Here is a 20,941-nt window from a genome sequence, read left to right as displayed (position 1 = left end):
GTCCAGGAAGCATTCGAGTAGATCTCACAGTGTGTCTGAATATTATTGCCTGATTGCAGTCTTCACTGCAGATGAGGGCTGCAAACAGCAATAAATAAAGGATGTTTCTACAAACCCATGATTTATGCAGTTTGGGACTTAAAGGTCAAGATGATTTAATGCTCACCTTTACCCAGGAGATCTCCCTGTTCTGGGATCTGAAGGGCCCTTCCTCTCCACAGTCCTGAGGTGTAGTCAAAGATTTGGATGATGCAGGAGGTAATGGTCATCGGTGAATATCTGCATGTTAGAGGAGTACTCTGGGGAATATGCCATAGTTTTCTAAGATTTCTCCATAAAGTTCTCTTCACTTGCAAGAAAGAAAGCAACAATCTTATATTAGTCCCCAAAGCATCATCTCACTGAAATGAGAACCTATCTCACGACCCATAGTTCTGTAGAAAATGATTAGATGCACAGAAAATTATTTTCTCCTTTACCATTTCCTCTTGAGTTGGGTATGTCCCTTGAGGGCAGAAATTACTGAGTGTGTGTTTATGTCCTGTGCTATCAACCTAACATTGGCTCTTTTGAGACTTAAAGTTCTACCTGAGTTAAAATTTCCCATCAGGAATAGCTAGTCCCCTGGGGAGAGTAGCAGACAGCCCACTTTGTAACTCTCTTCATTACGCCCTGAAGAGCTCCATACAAAGGTCCAGGGCATAGTTAGTTGCTATTTCTAGTATGTTCCTAAAATGTTGGGGATTATATTGATAAATATTAAACTGGGTCATAGCTTTAACACTCTGTGTGCTTATGAAGTGCATCCCAATAATGGGATGTTGTAGCAAAAAGCTGGAAAGAACAGGAGCAGATGCCCAATCAATCTGTGTTTAACTCTCGTCTGTTGAACTCCCAAAATGTGACTGTCAGTGAGTGATATATGTTTATGTATATTTACATCTACATATACCTGTGTATATCTATAAAATGATGCTTATGAAAAGGTTTCCCATTGGAATGTTGTGGGAATTAAATACAATAATTCACATAAAGTATTGGAATTGTGACGTATTCGAAGAGCTTGCAAAAGGAGCTGAACAGCAGGAAGGAGAAGCCATCTTACTTTCCGTAAAGCGGACTTCAAGCCAAAGCTGATCACAGGTGACAAAGAACTTCAACACACATGGTTTAAAGGAACAGTTTTATAGAAAAAGATAAAAACTGCAAATATATATGACTGAATGCTGGCATATGAACTTCATGAAATAAAAATTGAATATAAAAGTTCGGATAGAAACTGACACAATCATAGTGAGGGAATTCAGTATCACTCTCTCCCGACTAAATCAACTAAGTTAAAAAATTCAATAAAGAAAAGTCAGAGTTGAACCACTTGATCCAACAAATGGTTTTCAATGATATCTTCACAGTGTTTCATCCAGTAATAATAGGTCAGCCATTTATATCAAAAGCACATGGAACTTTCTCTTAAATAGAGTGGAAATGCTGAAGATTCAATATGTATATATACTAGTTCTCAAAAATGAATGTAACTGCTATGTGTTGTAAATATACAGTATTAAAAATCCTAATATTCCAATAACAGTAAATAAATTAAGTTGCAGTCATTACTCTGACAGAACTGTTTTTTTAATCACTTAACAATAGAGGACTTCAGAGTTTTCAATAATGACATGGGGGGAAATGAAAATAAAGTACATGATGCTTTTAATTCTTTCAGAAAGGTACTAAGAAGGGATATAGCGGGATAGTTGGGTCAAATGGAACATCTAGTTTGAGTTTGTAGTGTGTTTGTGTTTATGTGTGGGGAGGGATTGATTTTTTTATTTAAAAAAATGGAGGAAGCACCGGCAGAGGAGGAGGAACTAGACTTGCAGGAGTGATAGGAATAAAATAAAATGACCTGACCACAACAGGCACTTCAGTGTATTTTACTGTAAACTTCCTGTACAGAAAGTCTGCTGATATTAAACAACTCAGGAGTTGTTCTAAATTTAACTTTTTGAGGAATCTCTACACTGACTTCCACCAGTCTAAACTCCCACCAGCAGTGGACAAGTGTTCCTTTTCCCCCATAGCCCTGCTATCAGTTGTTATTGGTTGATTTATTGATAATAGTTATTCCTTCTGGAGTGAGATGGAATCTCAGCATAATTTTAATTTGCATCTCTCAAATGACTATTGATGTTGAACATTTTTGGATTGAATCTTTATTTTGGGGGTCTGATTTTTCTCAGTTCCTTACATGTTCTAGATATAAGTCCTTTGAGAGAAAACAAGCTAAAATTATTTTCCCTCTGTGTGTGTTCTGACTTCACTCTGTGATTACTTTTGCAGTGCACAAGCTTTTTAGTAGGAGGAGATCCCAGTTGTTGATTCTTTGTATTATTTCCATGTGATCAGGGATTTGTTCATGAAATCTTTGCCTATACCTGTGTCTTCAAGAGTTCTACCTATTCTCTCTTGCAGCAGATTTAGGGATTCTATTTTAATATTTAGGTATTTGATCCATTTTAATTTTAATTTAGAGCATGGTAGTAGACATGGGCCTAGTTTTGTCCTTGGCATGTGGAAAATCAGTTTGTCCAGCACCATTTGTTAAAGCCATTGTTTCTTCCAGTGAATGTGTTTGACTCCTTTGTCAAGGATAATGTGGTTGAATTATATTTTTTGAGCATTTCAAAATTATACTACTTTTGAAGATTTTCATTTCATTTTTTAAAAGTTCATATGATCACCACCTTCATATGATCTACTCCCTAGAATGACTTTTATCTTTTAATTAATTCAAATCCTGCCAAAATCAAAAGTTTCCATCAGAGGGAGCTATTTTCCTAGATTGCCAGCAAAACCTTCATTTTCAATTGAGAAAATTTTCATTCTGTGATAGTGACCTATTTAGACCACAGAGCATATTTCTTAGTTCATAGAAATGGTTAACATATTTTTTGGTCTCACTTTGGCAGTTTTAGTGTAGAAGCCAATTTTTATTTTATGAAAGTTGGAATTTATAAGAAAGCTTTCCACAGATGACCCAATGTGCTTCTATCCTTCGTCACAAATTCTGTTCTAAAATATCTACAGAGCTGAAGCTCTATCAAACCTTCAGAGGCAACACATTTCTCTGTTGTGTGGGCTACTGCTAGCATGGTCAATGCATAAGTAAAATCCAGACACTGCTTTTTCTTAGTGCTGTGCCTGTTATCGCATTGTGAGATTTGCCTGGTGCATGCTATCTCTTAATGTTCATAATTATAATATTTTATCGCTTATGAACACAAAATTGTCATGCAATGGATCTGTTCAGAAATTGCAAATTGTGCCAAGGCTTGAGGAAGATGCAAGAGCCTTAAGCAGGTCTATTGTTTTTTGTCCAGGACATGCAAAATGAGCATTCTCATTACATATATCGTAGATGGCAGGAACATTTTCTGCCTCTCTGTGTTTATTCAGTGTGTAAGGAAGAAGAAATATAGCCAAATATTTGACTTTTAATACATCCTAACTTCTACTGATATTTTATGATCAATAGTACTGATTTTATTCAAGATGAAGAACCAGGGTTAGAAAAAGAATGATCTCCTACCCAAAGAGAAATACTGTTTCTTTATTAATATCTGTGGTTTACTTGGGGCTATATCATTTCAATTCATGTAAGTAGCAATTATCTGTTAATTTTGGATCCATATTCATGATGCTGCATACTGCGTTTCTCTTTCCTTACCTCACTTACTGAATTTAATACTTTTAAACTCATAAACAACACATTGGGAAAAATCCTAAAAAGACAAAGCAAAGAATATGATATACAGAAATCTAATATTTAAGTTATAAAATGTATAATAGTAATAAAATATTAATAAATCTAAATCCAAGTAACAGTAATAGTATATTCATATGGCATAAATCCAATGCCTAACTAGAGTCTTTCACCTATTTCTCTTAGGAGATATCATATGTTATCTCATTTCCCAGAAATAATTCATATTTTTGTTAATACTATTCAGTATTTTATATTTGAAGAGTCCATATAAAAAGAAGTTTGAAGACAATAGGAGAACTCAATTCTCTTATCCAATTAAGTAAACCTCATTTTGCATATGTATAGAATGAAACTTCTATTACAATCAAGTTTTTTATGTATGAATATATACTTGTATACATTTATTTTTCATACAGAGGCATACATAATAATAAAATGGACTCAATTTTCTGGGGCATATGCATTGACTTACATCTTAAAATCATAGAGGAGAGCATAAGAATGTGGTAAAGTAAGATGCCTGGACATAAATCTCCACAGGAACGTTGATTTGACATCCATGGACAAAAGCAATTTTATCAGAACTTTACCATCCTTCAAACACAAAATTGTAGAAACACTCCCAGAGTCCATAAGTAAGAAGGACTGCTTGAAAAGCTGTCACTGCCCCCCTGGGGTTTTCATTTGCTGATATTTGATGAATCTCTGGGAGGAACATTGGTGACCACTAGTCTATTTTCTTCTCTCTAGACAAAAAGTAGGCATAGGGCTGGGGATTTAGCTCAGCTGCAAAAGCGCCTGCTTGGCAAGCGCAAGGTCGTGAGTTCGGTTCCCGGCACCTGAGAAAAATTTAAAAAAAAAAAAAAAGAAAAAAAGTAGGCATACACTATGTTCTGTGTCCTTTTAGCAGTTTGAGACAGCCTAGGTGACCAGTATTCTTAGGACTTTGGAGAAAGTTTGGGACATTGAAGTGCAATACGTCTCTTGCCTACTTTAAGTAGAAATGTGATGCTAGGATTTTTGACTCCTAACTCTGCATTGAGCTGAGGGATATAGTCACGCTGAATGCCAGGTTAAATTACAGTGTCTATTCTCAGTGGCACCTGGTGATCAGAGTAACATGTCCTGTGCCTGCTCACTGTGGAAAATGGTGGGAGAAGAACAGATTCAGACAGTGTCTGTGGGAATGTGAATTATTAAGGCTTTGGGAAAATCATCAGGTATTAAAGCTGTAAGGTTGAATGATAATATTTTGCAAATTTATTTATTGGAATAAAGCTACTGGATATATGGACAATTTGGCTATTTTACTATATTTTCATGGTGAAAAACTAAGAAAATCATAAATTTCTTTAAACACATAGTGGCCAAATAAACTATAATTTATCTATGACAAAGAAATCAGAGGTGTTTTGATGAAATATTGGATGACAAAAGCAAGAGGATAAAGATATTTCTTAGCAATTCAGAGTCACAGCTCCTATGAAAGTCTTTGATTAAGTAAACGGATAAAGAAGAATGAAAAATTTCCACTGGGCTATAAAGATGAACAACTGGGCATAATGTATTGACAGGTGTTAAGAAGGGAAAACTAGTGCTGTGTGAAAAGAAAATAATGATTTGTTGTAAAATATTTTAATTTAAATTATACATCATAAGATCGGTGTGTTGTAGTGTTAAAATTTAAAATATATGAAGACCTACAATTTAAAAAGATCACTTAGTATATTTTAAAACTTACAGACAACAACAGGGATCATTTTAATATTTCCTATGGGATATGATACATTTAGATTGTACCTATCCTGCTTATTACCATATTTGCCTTCACCACATCTCTTTCCCTCCTTAGTGATTTCCCTCCTACTTTCATGTTATCCCCCCCTTGATTCTGCACATGAGAAGAAACATGTGATACTTGTCTTTTTGACTCCAAATCATTTTACTTAACATGATTATTTCAAGTTCTAACCAATTTCCTGTAAATGACAAGCTTTTGTTGTTCTTTGTGACTTAATAACACTCCGTGTGTTTATGAACCATATTTTCTTCACATTTTCATCCACTGATGGGCCCTTAAGATGTTTCTATAACATAGCCATCGTGAAAATTGCTATGATAAACATGAGTATTCAGGTATCTATAAGTAACAAAGCTGACTTTAAATCCTTTAGACAGGTGTTTACCCGGGAGTGGTACAGCTGGTTCATTCGGTAGCTCTACTTGTAGCTTTTAGGTAAACTTCTACACTTGTCATAGTTGGCTGTGTTAATTTCCATTACCATCAATAGTCTTTAAGTCTATAATAGTCTAGAAGGGTTGTTTCTGTCTACATCTCCACCAGAATGTTATTTTTTCTCTCTTGATCATAACCATGCTAGCTGGGGTAAAATGGAATCTCTGTGTAGTTTTGATTCATATTTCCCTAATGGCTAAAGATATTGAATAGTTTTTCAGATACTTATTGGCCATTTGTAATTCTTTTTTTTTTTTTTTTTTGGTACCAGGAATTGAACTCATGACCTTGCACTTGCCAGGCAGGCACTGTGCTGCTGAACTAAATCCCCAGCCCCTATAATTCTTTTGAGAAGTGTGTACTCACCTCATTTGCCCATTTATTGTTTGGATTACTTGTTCTTTTAGGTGATTTTTTTGAGTTCTTTATATATTTTGATATTCAACTTCTGTCAGATGAACAGTTATACTATCTTAGAAATCATTGCCTGCCAGAAGGCCACACATATTTAACCTGTGATGTTTTCTAAAAGTTTTATTACTTCTTAAATTTAGATTTAGGATTTATTTAAATTAATGCTCCTTGTTCTGTAAATATCTGTATCAATTTTGAAAGTAAATATCCAGTATCCAGTTATTCTAGTAATGTTTGTTGAAAAGATAATTTTTGGCCTATCAATTATACTACTGACACCATATATATAAATAAATATATCTATATCTATATCTCTCTCTATGTATATAAAATCAGGAGAACACAAATAAATGTGTATATATATATGTTATATACATCTGTTATGTATTTCAAAGCAGTTAATATATCCTCATGCACTCTTCTGTTTATTATATATGTCAGTTGTATGAGTTCTTTGCAAGAGTGTATTAATTTTCGGTGACTTTTTAGTCCTGTTTGTTAAGAGTTAAAAGCTAAGTGCTATAGAATAAGAAGAAAGGCATTTCTGAAGGATTCAATTATGCAACTTGAGTAGAAGGGGTCAACAACTTCCACTAATAAGTGAAACTTGTTGATGCAAAAGGTCCACAGTGTGGGGCATGCAAACTCAGTTGGAAACTGTAGGAATTTTACAAGAAGTTTTTTAAAAAGCAGCATATTTTCCCCCAGACCTGCTTTTAAGTGTTTCTGTCCATTCAGATTTTCAAACAGCATCTTATCATAATTCATTAATTCACTAGAAAGAAGATGGCACAGACCTTCACATAATAATTGTTTTCATTTTTGTCAAACTATTTTATATTATTTTGTTTTCTTTTTTCTTTTTTTTTTTTTGGTTTTTCTCTGGTACTGGGAACCGAACTCACGACCTTGCACTTGCCAGGCAGGCGCTTTGCCGCTGAGCTAAATCCCCAGCCCCAAACTATTTTATATTAGTAAATATTTGCGTATATAATGATAGCATAAGGAATTCATAAATGTACATATCTTAATTTTTGTCAGCTTTCTGTCATATTACTCATTTTTCTCTGCAATTCTTAATTGCCTTCACATTGCATTTTTATTTATTTATTTATTTATTTATTTTTATCATTAGTCAGTTAGTTATTTAGTTTCTTGAGACAGGGTGTCACTGTGTAGTTCAGGGTGGGCCTGAACTCACTATGGAGTCCAGGCTGAAATATTCTATTTAGAACTTAATATAATTGCTTTGATCAGTTTAAAGATGATAAATCTGGGCATGGTGGTGCACATCTGTAATTCCAGCACTTGAGAGGCTGAGGTAGGAGGACTGCTGCAAGTTCGAGGCCAGCTTGGGTTATAATGTGAGTTCCAGGCTAGCTTGAACAGCATAGTGAAATCTCAGCTTAAAAAAAGGATGATGGACAACTTGACAGGATTAAATCTTCTAATATATAAACATAGGGTTCTTTCTATCTCTACAAGGGTTGGTCAAAGAAATTAACATTTAAATAAAAAATGTGTTGCAGGAAAGGGTAGACTGCCATTAATCTCTCTCAAAGTACTCCCCTTACTGCAAACATAGTTCTCTCATCATTCTTGGAACTTCCTAGAGCTCTTCAGAAGCCCTCTTTTATGAGTACATCTTTTATTTTTAATGAGTGTTTTTATGTTGCAGTATACATATACTGAGTATACTGCATTATTAGAATTCTACCTAAAATCTCAGTTTTTGGTACTGTTGTAAATGGTACTAATTTATAAAATTTCAAATTTTCAGATGTTCATTGTTGAAAAGAAATAATGTTGACTTCACTGTGGTTTGAATGTGTCCCCACAAACTCATGTTGAAATTTGTCTTTTTAATAGTGTGAAGAGTTAGTAACTGTAAGAACTGATTACTCCTTGAGGGATGATTTCCTGGATGGTTAATGCAGTTAATGTGGGAGTGGCCTCCTTATAAAATGACGCTTCCCCCCTCTCTTGCTTCATTCTTGGCTCTTTACCTTCCTCACCTTTGCTCCCAGTTTCTTTTGTCTTTTCTGCCATGTGATGCCAACTATCACTTTATTAAGAAGGCCCTTGCCAGTTGCTGGTGGCTTGTCCTTGGATATCTAGGAGTCCAGAACAGAGAACTACTGAATTTCTGTTTCTTAGAAGTCACCTTATCTGTAACATTCTGTTTTTGCAGCAAGAAATGGACTGAGACAGATCTGATGTTCTGTGGCATTCTAAATTTACTTATAGTTTATAGAATCAGTTCTTTAGAATACCTTGAATTATTATGTGAACAGTTATATTATTTGTTGACAAAGTTATCTTGTTTTTTTCTTTGTAATATAAACACCAGTTTGTTTTCTTTTTTTTTTTTAACCATTTTGCACTATCACCTCTAATCATGGAGTAGTTATAAGAATGAAAAACCATGCCTTGTTTTCTCCTGTGAGATAAAGGTTGCGTTCTCCATGGCTTCTTCAAGGCTTCAAGCTCTTTTTCTCCCTGCAATCACTTTAAAAGAACAACTTCCCTTAGTTTTTGACACTCAAGAATTCACATGATTCTCAAAGTGACAGCAGGGAAAGTGAAAGGAAAGGGCAAAATATTTATCAAAATTTGCTTCCGCCAAGCCAAGCATGTTGGTGCACGTCTGTAATCCCAGCACTCAGGGGCTGAGGCAGGATTGCTGTGAGTTCGAGGCCAGCCTGAACTGCATAGCGAGACCCAGTTTCAAAAAGACAAAAAAAAAATTCCTTCCATCAAATTATAATTTATATTACTCTCTGCATTCATGAATCTATGCATCACTTCCATAAAAAGATGAAAGTTATAAAATATGCAGTTCATAGATGAACACTAATTAAAATTTGAAAAAATTATGATGACTGTTATGACAGAAGATGCACCAGAACTGATAACATAATTATGGATTGTCTCCATTGTAGTGGTTAGGTGTGGAATGCTTTGACTGTGCAATAGTGTGAATGTAACAAAATGTGTTGGAGCTGCATTTTGATTCTGGAATTTTGACCTATTTTTGGGTAGTGACTTTTTGGTTACACTTAGGAAATGCATTTGGATTCTCAAATGTTGCCTTTTTCTTTGGCATGATACTCTTGTAATGCTTTAAGCTGGTGTAGGCAATCTGAACACAGACAATCACAGCACATCTTCTTGTAAGAAGCTATTGTAACTGAGCACAGTTAAGGTGACTTAAGTCAAGCTATGTTGTTTGCTAGAACAGCTATATTAAACACATTTTCATTTTAGGATGCTTTCAATTTGTGATGAATTAATCTGAACGGAAATTCTATATACATGGAGGATATCTGTACTCAAATTGATATCTCTCTATTTTACATTTGTGCAGAATTATTTTGATTATTTGTTTAGCTTCTCATATAATAATCCCAACAATCTAGTTAAATACATGTTCCTTTTTACATTCCTATTTTATGAATGGGAGGCTGTGGCACAGACATGCTAAATTACTTGTGCAAGATATTGTAATTTGGAAGCACGATGCAGGATTCCAATATAGCCCTTCTAACTCTATATTCTTCATCTTGTCTATGAGGAATTTAGAAATTTTTAACTGTACTTCTAAAGTGTTACATTTAAGATCTCAGCAGGATACTCAGGGAGCCATTTCCAATACATGTGCAAAGGTAAAAACTTTAGTATGGATGCAACACATTGAAAGTTATTTTGGAACTATCTCAGGAGAAATAATACCTAGAGTGAATTATTGCAATCCTTAAAGCAATAAACTATGTATAAACTCCATGGAAATTTACTGTTAAAGATGTGCAGATAAACAGGAATGAACCCAAACAAAGAATATCCTTTATGACATCACCCTGATGGGGAGATGAGAGTTTAATTTTGGCTCCACCAAGGGAGATGCACCATCCCTGAAGAAAAGGGAAAACCTGAGTAAAATATTCAGTGTCTAGGGAGTTAATACACATTGTGGTTTAAGAAGTAAACACAGTCCCTTCATTTCCTTTATATATCTAGAATCCATTCTCTAGGAAGAGACTGAGGAAGCTATCTCATTGTTTATAGACAATCTCATTATGTCATTAAATTCATGTTAAACCTTCTGACGTCCCATCCAGTGACAATTGTAATAAGAAGGGTTATTTTCCTCCAAAGCTGTTGCTTCAGAGCAGTTAACATTATCATTAGAAATTATGACCACTAATCTGGAAAGACTTCCTGTAAATATGAGAAATTAAGCTTATGTTTTATCTTATTAGAATCAAAGCAATCAATAACAAAAATCCTGTATTATCCTTTGGGACCAGAGAGTAAAAAGATAAGAAGTGATCACCAAGGTTTTCTCTCCTGAAAAGGGTGAGTTTTGAAATCTATTCATATTAATGTCTTCCAGTTTATTTAACTCCTTTACTGAGAGATCATTATCATGCAAATTATATATATGAGACATTCAACTTGATGTGGCTTAAATACATAATTTAAAATGATTGGAACAATGAAAATAGTTAACATATTCATTGCCTCTACATAGTTACCCTTTTAAGTATGTGTGATGTGCACACACATATATAGAAAGAATAAAAATTTTAAAGCTCTATTTTGTTATCAAATTATGAGTACATGAAACAGTATTGTTAACTACTGTTATCACATTTTACTTTAGATCTCTAAATCATAATTATTTTGCATAATTGAACTAGTTACTTTGGCCAGCTTAACCTGAATTTCTCACTGGCGGATGACAATCAACATCTTACTTTCTGGTTATGTGAATGCACTGTTTTAGATTTACACATATATATGAAATCTCACATTATTTCTCTTTCTATCTCTTTTTTTTTAAAGTTAGCATAAGGACCTTATATTTTGGGGTGAAGTCCAGGAATCTGATATAGGTTATTTTTTCCCCATTTTCTTCTATCCTAAAACTCAAGTAAAGCTAGTAAAGGAACATCTTTAAAAGAGAAGTCAAAAATGTTCATAGCATTGTTGGACACTGGGAGGGCAGTATTTTAATCAGTAAGTACCCCCTCCATGGACAAATCACTCACCCTTCTGCACAGTAGATTTTCTGTATCATGGGACAGTAGCTGAGCCATTTATTCCTGGAGCCTGGTTGTTTTGTTTAAATTAGAAGAGTGTTCATGGTTCCAGAACACTAGAGTCTGATCTGCATTAGAGTGTAACACCAAGGTGAAAGACCTCTGCCTCCAGTTTTACTAGTGAAGAGAAGAGCCAAACAAAGGAGGAAATGATGAGATGATGCCGTCTAGCCCTATCTTTTCCCTTTGGTTTTTCTAAGCATCTTTGTTTCCATATGGCAGCAATGGCCTCGGCTCTGCTGGCTAAACTGGTGATACTTTGCACCATGTTTAGCTTTTAAGACTTTAATGAGGGGAAGACAATGTCACTCAATACTAGATAACATTACAGGAAAGCTCTGTGTATTTAGGTTGCTTAGGTTCTGATATTCCTGGCTTATGCCTCACATTGTAAGAGAAGATATTGTAAGAAGAATTGGGTATGATGTGATGTAATCCTTCCTTCCTGTGCCCACAGATTCGATAGAGAAGAATGGCTCCTGAAAATGGCTCTTTTGTAACTGAATTCATTCTGATGGGGTTAACAGACCGGCCAGATCTCCAACTCCCGCTGTTCTTCCTGTTTCTAGTAATGTATTTGGTCACTGTGTTAGGAAATTTGGGCTTAATGACTCTAATTGGGTTGAGTTCACAGCTTCACACTCCCATGTACTTTTTCCTGTTTAACTTGTCCTTTATTGACCTTCATTATTCTTCTGTGTTTACACCCAAAATGCTCATGAACTTTATATCAAAGAAGAATGTTATCTCCTACACAGGGTGTATGACCCAGCTCTACTTTTACTGTTTCTTTATCATTTCTGAATGCTACGTGCTGACCTCAATGGCCTATGATCGCTATGTGGCCATCTGTAATCCACTGTTGTATAACACTTCCATGTCCCCTAGAGTGTGTTGCAACCTAATGCTTGGTTCATACCTGGTGGCATTTTCTGGTGCCATGGCCCACACGGGATGCATGCTGAGACTGACCTTCTGTGATGCAAACACCATCAACCACTATTTCTGTGACATTCTCCCTTTGCTTCAGCTCTCCTGCAGTAGCATTTATGTCAATGAGCTGGTGGTTTACATTGTGGGGGGCATCAATATCATTGTGCCCAGTGTCACCATCTTTTTGTCTTATGTGTTCATCCTCTCTAGTATATTTAAAATAAACTCCAGTGAGGGCAGGTCTAAAGCTTTGAGCACCTGCAGTTCCCACATAATTGCAGTTTCTCTGTTCTTTGGGTCAGGTGCATTTATGTATCTTAAGCCATCTTCTGCTGGGTCGATGGATGAGGGAAAAGTGTCTTCTGTCTTTTATACCATTGTGGTTCCTATGATGAACCCTGTAATCTATAGTTTGAGGAACAAAGACGTGAAAATGTCCCTGGGAAAATTCTTGAGCAGAAGATAGCTTGATGAGAAACATTCTCTCTCTGTGCACGCATTTATAGCATGAAATAAATCCTGAGTTTACATAAAATGTATTTCTTCAAAACTTCATTATAGTATTCCTTTTTTTTTAGCTTGGAGGGCAATATTTGAAACTTGTCTTATTTGCCAGACCTTTATTTTTGGCAGTATGTTTTCTCTCTTTCCTTATTATTTGCATCTTTTACCACTTTTCCTGTGATGGATGACATGATATGAAAATAACTACAAAAATGGGGTTGACAAATTAATCTAGAAAGAGGGGTAGAGCTGATATCAGAAGACTAACAGTTTGTTTTAGGTTTTTTCTTCTTTAAGGAGCTATTGGACTTTAAATTATTGACCTCACAGAGTTTCACTAGCCCTTGTACACAATAAATATACATTGATAATCTAGTATTAGTTACACTTCAGAAGGTACAGTAAATACAGCTGACTGAAAAGTATAATGCAGAGTGTTCACAGCTGCAATAGAGATTGTATTTGATAGACTGTGTAGAAAGGTGTATATTTGTAAACTGCTAGCACATGAATAAAACATATTCCTGCCCAAAATAAGATAGAAAAACTACAGAAGAGACACCTGTGGGATTCATGTTTCATTAAAAACTGTCAAATAAAAATTGTCCCATCCAAAAACACAACGTTAGCAGAGTGTCATCTTATGCAGAATCATTCATTCATTTTAGGAAAGAGTCCATATTGACAATGAAAGAGAGAAAGAAGGAAGGAAGCAGAGAGGGAGGGAAGGTGCAGAGGAAGCAAGGAAGAAAGGAAGGAAGGAAGGAAGGGGAGGGAGGAAGGACAAATTATAAAGGTTTATATAGGACTTATTCTAAGGGTTCTTGTGTTAAGGTTTTGTTCAAGTGAAAAACTTGATGGTACTTTTTCATGTGGCCAGTATAGATTGGAGATTATTTGCACAAATTGGCAAGAGAATTTTCTTGGAAGGAGAATCAGTGTTCATTTTCAGGGTCTTTTAAATGAGAACAATGGGGCTTGGGATAAAATGGAAGGGACAGACCAAGTACTAAAGAAACACACTGTTATTTAATAAGAGATCTCTGAAGAACGACCAGTGCAAGTTTAAAAGCATTTTAATTTGACCATGTATCTTGTTCTGTAGACTGTCCTGATCATCTTCCGCTCTTTGTAAAGGTTTGGAAAGTCTTAGGAAACAGAATTGACATACATTAATATTGTGTTGACAAATGAAAGTGGTCATATTTGTAGGGAATGAGGCAAAGACAGCAACTCCAAGAAATAGAACAGTGAATGTCAATTAAAATTTAAGTTAAAAGAAGGAATTTAAGAAATCAAATAATGGGAAAGTAAACTATTATTTTCTGTTCTCCTTTCTGGAAGCCCATAGAAATATAAAAAATTATAGATTTCTCTGGATATAACACAGGCTTGGGCCTTTTTATTTCAAAGAAAGTTTATCCAGTGGGCAGGAGGATCTGGGAACAACTAAATCACTCCTGTTTTCATCGATTTTCATATACTCTTACCATTTGGAATACAAGAAATAAAAACCTGATATTTCAGTTTGTAGAGCAGTGACAATTGGAAAACTCCATTTGGTGAATAAAAAACATTATGGTAAATTATTTTCAAGAGAATGATGATGGATAATTTTTCTTTTCAGAAACCAGAGTCCATGACTATTTAAAAATTCCTAATCTGATACACTAAGTGACAATATATATAATTTGTAAGATAATTATAATAATATATACTATTTTCCCCTTTTTTTAAAAAAAAACTCTCAGTTCAGTGTTTGATTATTGCAAAACTTACCATCAGTGGTTTGTTGGCTTATATATTTTATATGCACAACTTTGCTAAATTCTTTTTTTTATTTTAAAGAGAATTGAAAAAAAGAACAAGAGGAAAATACCAGCAACATAGACAAAAACGAAAGAAAGCAAAAACAATAAGAGTGATACAGGGTTTCAGAACAAGATGATAAGGGTTAACAGTGGTTGTTATACTACATATTTTTGTCTGAATTCTTCCTTGAAGGCTTGAAGTAACCACTCCTTCTGCATCTGATGGCTGCAATATCAACACATTCGGCATTTCTCCACAAGTCTCAGCTATATGTAATTATTGAACTTGGTAAAGGATTTGTTTCAATTTCTTTTACTACAAAGAAAACACCATTATTTTCCCTATTAAATAAAAGTATATTTAAATAATAAGGGAGCTATTTTTGCCATTTGGTATCCTTTAAAGGTATTGCAGGGACTGTGCCCGCACCTTACACATTTCATTAGCATTTGAACTGACCAAGCCTGTATTCAACTGGATCATTGATCTTTCATTTGAGGAACCTCAAAATAAAAAAGTCTGTTTCATTTTTTAGAAGTTAAAATCCTTTAAAATTAAGTCCTTTGTTTTTAGTTTCTGTAAAATGAATTTAAAAACCTTAAATATTCTGTAAATATGATACAGCATGCTAAGTCCTCAAAAAATCCCCTATAAATAGAAATTCAGTTTTACTGTGATATTCCTGTTCTAGACATCATCCCCAAAGACTTAAAGAAATCAGATTAGTCATCCATGCACACCCATGCTGACGGCAGCACAACTCTTACTAGCTAAATCTTGAAAGTGTTCTAAATGCCCATCAGCAGGGGAATGGATAAACAAAATGTATTTTATGTACGCACATAATAGAGTACTGCTCAGTCATACAGAAGGATAAATTTGAGTCATTTGTAAAAAAAAAATGGATGCACCTTGAGACCATTATATTAAGGGAAATAAATCGTACACATGCTTTCTCTCACATGCCAGAACCATGATATGAATTATTTAAAGAGCAGTCTTAAAGATAGATAACAGGAAATAGGGAGATAGATCATTTGCAGATGGGACCGAGAGTTAGAGACAGAGTGAGGAAAGGGTAAAGGGAAGTGCAAAGAATTAAGACATGTGCAAAGAATTAAGTGCAAAGAATTAAGACTATGTACGTGCTCCAGCTCCCCATGATGAGTGTGATCGCTAGGTACTGCAAGCATGTACTAATGAAAAAAATACTGTGGACCCTGGAGCTCAATGGGGCTTCCTCATGGAACCTCATGTGAGAGGATGCAGCCCGATTCCACTAGAAAGAGACACAGCCGCTCTGCTTGAGGATCCTCCCACACCTCACCCCACGGTCTCTTCATGTGTGTCCACCAATAAAACTGTGCTCATTAAAAACGCAAATGTGATGCTTTTAATAGGATTGTAGTGATAGTTCATCGTGGCTTAAATTTGCGTTTCCCTAATGATGAATGATTTGAAGACCTTTTTCTTTTTAGACTTTATATTTTAGAGCTGATTTAGCTTCACAGCAAATTTGAAGAAAACGTACACAAATTTCCTGTATAACCCCTGATCCTACACATATACAAACTCCTATGTTATTAACGTTTTCCACCAGAGTGACACGGCTGACGCAGCATAGCTGACTCCATTTTGTTTCTGAACTGCATTTTAAAGGTCACTTAAACTCCAAATGAACTTCCTCTTCTCCTCTTGCCATTTAATTAACCATAAAACCCACAAAAGGAGAGCAAATCGTTAACCTAAGGAGCAAATAGAATACATTGTGGGGAAAGCTAAAAGTTAACCACATCTTGTCTGACCAACAAACTCCTGGGAAATGTAAACTTGTGACAGCTATGTGGCATTCTTGCAAAATTCTCAGAAATTAGGTAATGTGGTTACTATGGAAACTTGAAAGTATAAAACCCTGAAGCCCAAAGACTCGTCGTCATTTTCTGACACCATGTCAGATTGTCGTCCTGCCAGCAGAATAAAAGCTTTGTTCGTTTCACTATTTTGTCTTTCTGTGAGTGGTTTCTCTCTGATCTGCCACAAGAGTAACAAACATTTTACAACTGATGAACTCATAATAATGTATATTACAAACACCTAAGCTCCATAGTGTACATTTGTATTCATACTTAGTGTTCTATATTGTATGGATTTGAACAGACATATAAACATGTATAAACCATTAAGACATATACAGCATTTTATTGCTTTCATTGTACAAAGTATTTTCATTCTCATCTTCCATTATTTCCATATTCTTCATTCACCAACCTTCTAACTCAGCAATTACTGATCTTATTGACTTTTATTTTTGCCACTAGAGAAGCACCATGTACTTGGAATCATATGCCTGTATCATTTTCAAATTGGCCTTTTCTATTTGGGAATATATATTTAATATTTGTGTCTTCTCATGAGTTGGTAGCTCATTTTTTACTGCTGAATAATACTTCATTGAGTAGACCATTCTTTATATATTTACTCATTTACGTTGCTGCTTCCAAGTTCTGGCTATTCTGAATAAAACTGAGGTGTATATTTAAGTGTTGTGTTTTTGTGCACAAAAGTTTTCAACACCTGTGGATAAGTATTAGGGAGTGTGATTACTGGATTATGTTATGAGTAGGTTTAGTTCTGTAAGAAGCAGTCAAAATATCTTCTAAATTGGTTATGCCATTTTACTTTCTCACCAGTAATATATGAGAATTTATTTTTTCTATCTCCTCGCCAGCATTTGTTATTGTCAGAGTTCTGTGCTTTGGCTGTTCTAGTAGGGTGGTATTTTATTAATCTTTTCATTTTGCTGAATGTAGATATTGTGGAGTGTCTTTTCATATGATTATTTATTGTCTATAAATATATGTCTTATTCCACACATTATTCATTCTTCACTTATTTTGTATTTTGTAGTTTTTTTTCAGTTATAGATTTCTAGTCTGAGAGAAGAGATTGTATAGCTTGTCTTCTATCAAAAAAAAGGTGTACTTATGTCCCTGAATATGATTTATTTTGAGAAATGTTCTATGTCATGTGTTTTCTCCTATTTTGGGGTGAAGTAGTCTATAAATATAGATACTCTGGTTGATTGGTGATGTTTTGGTTCAACTGTGAGCTTAGTGTGGGAGCTTCCCATTTCTAAAAACAGGGTGTTGGGGTCTCCACTTATAGTGGTGGATATATATTCTTTATTTTTTTTCCTAACATGTCCTGATGATATGTTGTTATGAGAAATCACACTAAGGATCTTATATTTTCTTGGGACACTGACCCTCCTATTAGTAAGTAGTTCTCTTCTTCATTGGCAACCTTCACTTGCTCTGAATTGAGCCCTGGCTAAAATTAAGACAGCTATTCCTTCCTGGCTTTCTTTGATTAGTGTTAGCACAATATATATTTTTCCATTTTGCAACCCTCTAAAATTACCATTTTTATTTTTTATTTATAGATTTGCCTGTTTAGGACAGATCATAGAAATGAAATGTACTTATTCTTTATCACTGGCTTTTTTAATATGGCAAAAATATTTCACATGGAAGAATGTTTTCTTTATAACTGGCTTTTATTCACATGGCTGAATATTTCATCTATTTTGGAACTTATAAATAGGCATCACTCATCACTCATTCTTTGGTTTAACAGTTGTAAATTATTTGAACATATAATTTATCTACTCATTAATCAACTGATGAACATTTGGAAATTATCTCTTCTCAGATATTATAAATAATGATACTCAACATTCATGTACACTGTGGGAATATATGTTTTTATTTTCTTAAACATATACCTGGGAGGGGAATTAATGGTTCCTACTGAAACACCTGTGGAGGGTCTCAGTCCAACCCACCCTGCAATGTGGCACATGGATGCAAAAGAAAGACAAAGTGAAAAAGTTTTGCAGGTGAACAGCTCTGGGATGACCCAATGTTCTCTGTGGAACAAAAGGCCTCATCTCCAAAACATCAAGACTTTTATTGGTATCAGTCAGGGACGTGGGTGGGGGTCATGGCAGAGTGCATAGAGAAAACAAACTTTGTAGCCGTGGGTTGTAATGTGAAACAGAAAAATACTTCACCAGGCACAAATGTCTCCAATTAGCCATGTAAGGATAGTTTGATGCTTGCAAGGCTGGCGCTTTTACTCCCAGGAAGATATAATTCTTTCTGAGCACCATGGCCTCAGCTGAGATATTGTTTCATGTTTTAGCCCTAGAATCTTAGAGGTTCCTACTTGAGCCTCCATCCCAGCTATCAATATGGAGGCTATTCCCAGAGTGCTGCTGCTTTGCTATTATGAAGACCACTGGTGCCTTAACCAGACTCGATAACATTCCTGTAGACAATTAAGGGAACATTTCTTTCAGTATATCCAGCTCTGCTCATCTCAGTGAATAGGGTGAAGGAGAGGTCAGGGACAGTTTGCTGCAAGGGCTTTGTTTCTCAGGAGAGAGCAACATGGCCGTCACCCATGGTAATTGTGTTCCTAGCCTTCTGAGAAAATGCATATTCTTTTATAGGTGGCTGCAACCATTACATACTCTCATCTATAGTGTTTATACTGAATGACTTAGAAATATTTCATTCTGTTGATCATTTTTTCCTCCTCTTAATAACATTTGTTCAATCTCAAAAATTTAACTCTGATCAAATTCAATTTGTGTTTTTTTGTCCTTAAAATATAGTACCTAAGGAATCACTGATTATTCAAAGATCAAAAATATTTACTCTCATTTCTTTCTTCTAATAGTTTTATTATGTTATTCCCTACATTTAAATCTATGATTTATTTTGTGTTAACTTTGTATTGTAAATTAAATTCCCAAATCACTTTTTGCATCTGGATACACAGTTATTCCCTCACTTTTTGTGGAAAAGACAGTTTTTGTGGAAAAGACCTCTTTGTTGAAAATAAATGATGATTTGAGTGTTTATTTTTGACTCTCAATTTTATTCCATTTGAAATTCATGTTTCATACATATGTCTACCAGAGTTTGAATGCACTCAGTTTGTCTCTATGCACTGCTTGTTTTGTTTCTTTCACATATTATTTTTATGAGTTGTTTATATCACTGTGTCCCATTTCTGTGGCTTTAAATTTCCATGGTTTAAGATATGAAAGTAAAATGAGGATCCTGCAAGAATGCTTTCAAGATACTAATACATTATTTGTGATACCCCAGGAAGAGTAAAAGTGTAATGGTAAGTGGAAAAGTCTTTCAACTTTTTTTTTCATGGAAGCACTGCTTGAAATAATTGTCTCCTTTGGGAAAGAGCAAAATAAAAAATAGCTAATATGAAGTTGAAATACAGATCTTTTGCAAATTGGACGGGATACAAGAGGTAAAAGGAGCTGGGGGAAGGAGAAGAAGGGGATGAAAAAGAACAAGCTGGGTTATGTCCATGGACCAACTCTCCAAGAAGAACGTGATCATTAGGGTGCAAACATACTAAAATAAAAATGAAGAAAAACATAAAATAAACAAAATTAAAAAGAATGGAAATGTTTCTCATACTTCAGAAGACATGAGATTATAGAATAAGTACAGCATTTTTCTGTAGCATTACTTTCTAAAAGTTTAAGAGTTAGATGAACATATATCAAAGTTCTGAACTGGACTTTAAATATTTGCTTAAGGCTTTCATTTGGTATACTTCTTAGAGGAATTTTAAAGTTAATTCTATTCTTGTCTAAGTTAAACTTCATATCAGAAGATGGCTTATCTAGATTAAAATTTAAACATTAATTTACAACACTAAAATTTCCAGTTTTGACAGGAATTTACTTAGATCACACAACTATGTATCTTCATTCACAAGAATAATTCACATAGATTTATTTACAGCAAGAAATTCACACATGAACTTCTAGTAGTTGTTCAGAAGTAAACACTTTATAAGGGAAGGCTGGGTGTGGTTGCACATGCCTGTAATTTCGGCATTCTGAGAGGCTGAGGAGGAAGGATAATAAATTTGACACTGTGAAATGTATGACTGAGAAAGTTCCTGTTTCAAATTTAAAAACCTAACTAAATAAAAAGGACTGGGTGTGTAGCTCAGTGACAAGGCCCTAGGTTCAATCTCTGGGACCACAAAACAAACAAAAATGTTAGATGGGAGAAATGCATTTTAAAAAGAAGATATTTCACAAAAACCAACTAAATGGAGATACTGCAATTC

General features: G+C 34.8%; 1 protein-coding gene across 1 annotated transcript; it reads left to right on the top strand.

The window, feature by feature from the left end:
* The first annotated feature begins 11,036 nt into the window (after positions 1-11,036).
* On the top strand, positions 11,037-12,917 carry LOC102007097 (olfactory receptor 8B3-like). Its single transcript, XM_005378418.1, has 2 exons — positions 11,037-11,044; positions 11,990-12,917. Exons 1-2 carry the CDS (start codon positions 11,037-11,039, stop codon positions 12,915-12,917), a joined length of 936 nt encoding a protein of 311 aa, XP_005378475.1.
* Positions 12,918-20,941: the final 8,024 nt, after the last annotated feature.

Source organism: Chinchilla lanigera, unplaced genomic scaffold (assembly GCF_000276665.1).
Source record: "Chinchilla lanigera isolate Chin_1 unplaced genomic scaffold, ChiLan1.0 scaffold00011, whole genome shotgun sequence".
NCBI lineage: Eukaryota > Metazoa > Chordata > Mammalia > Rodentia > Chinchillidae > Chinchilla > Chinchilla lanigera.
Note: the sequence above shows the minus strand (reverse complement) of the source record. Positions and strands in the feature narration are given on the sequence as shown.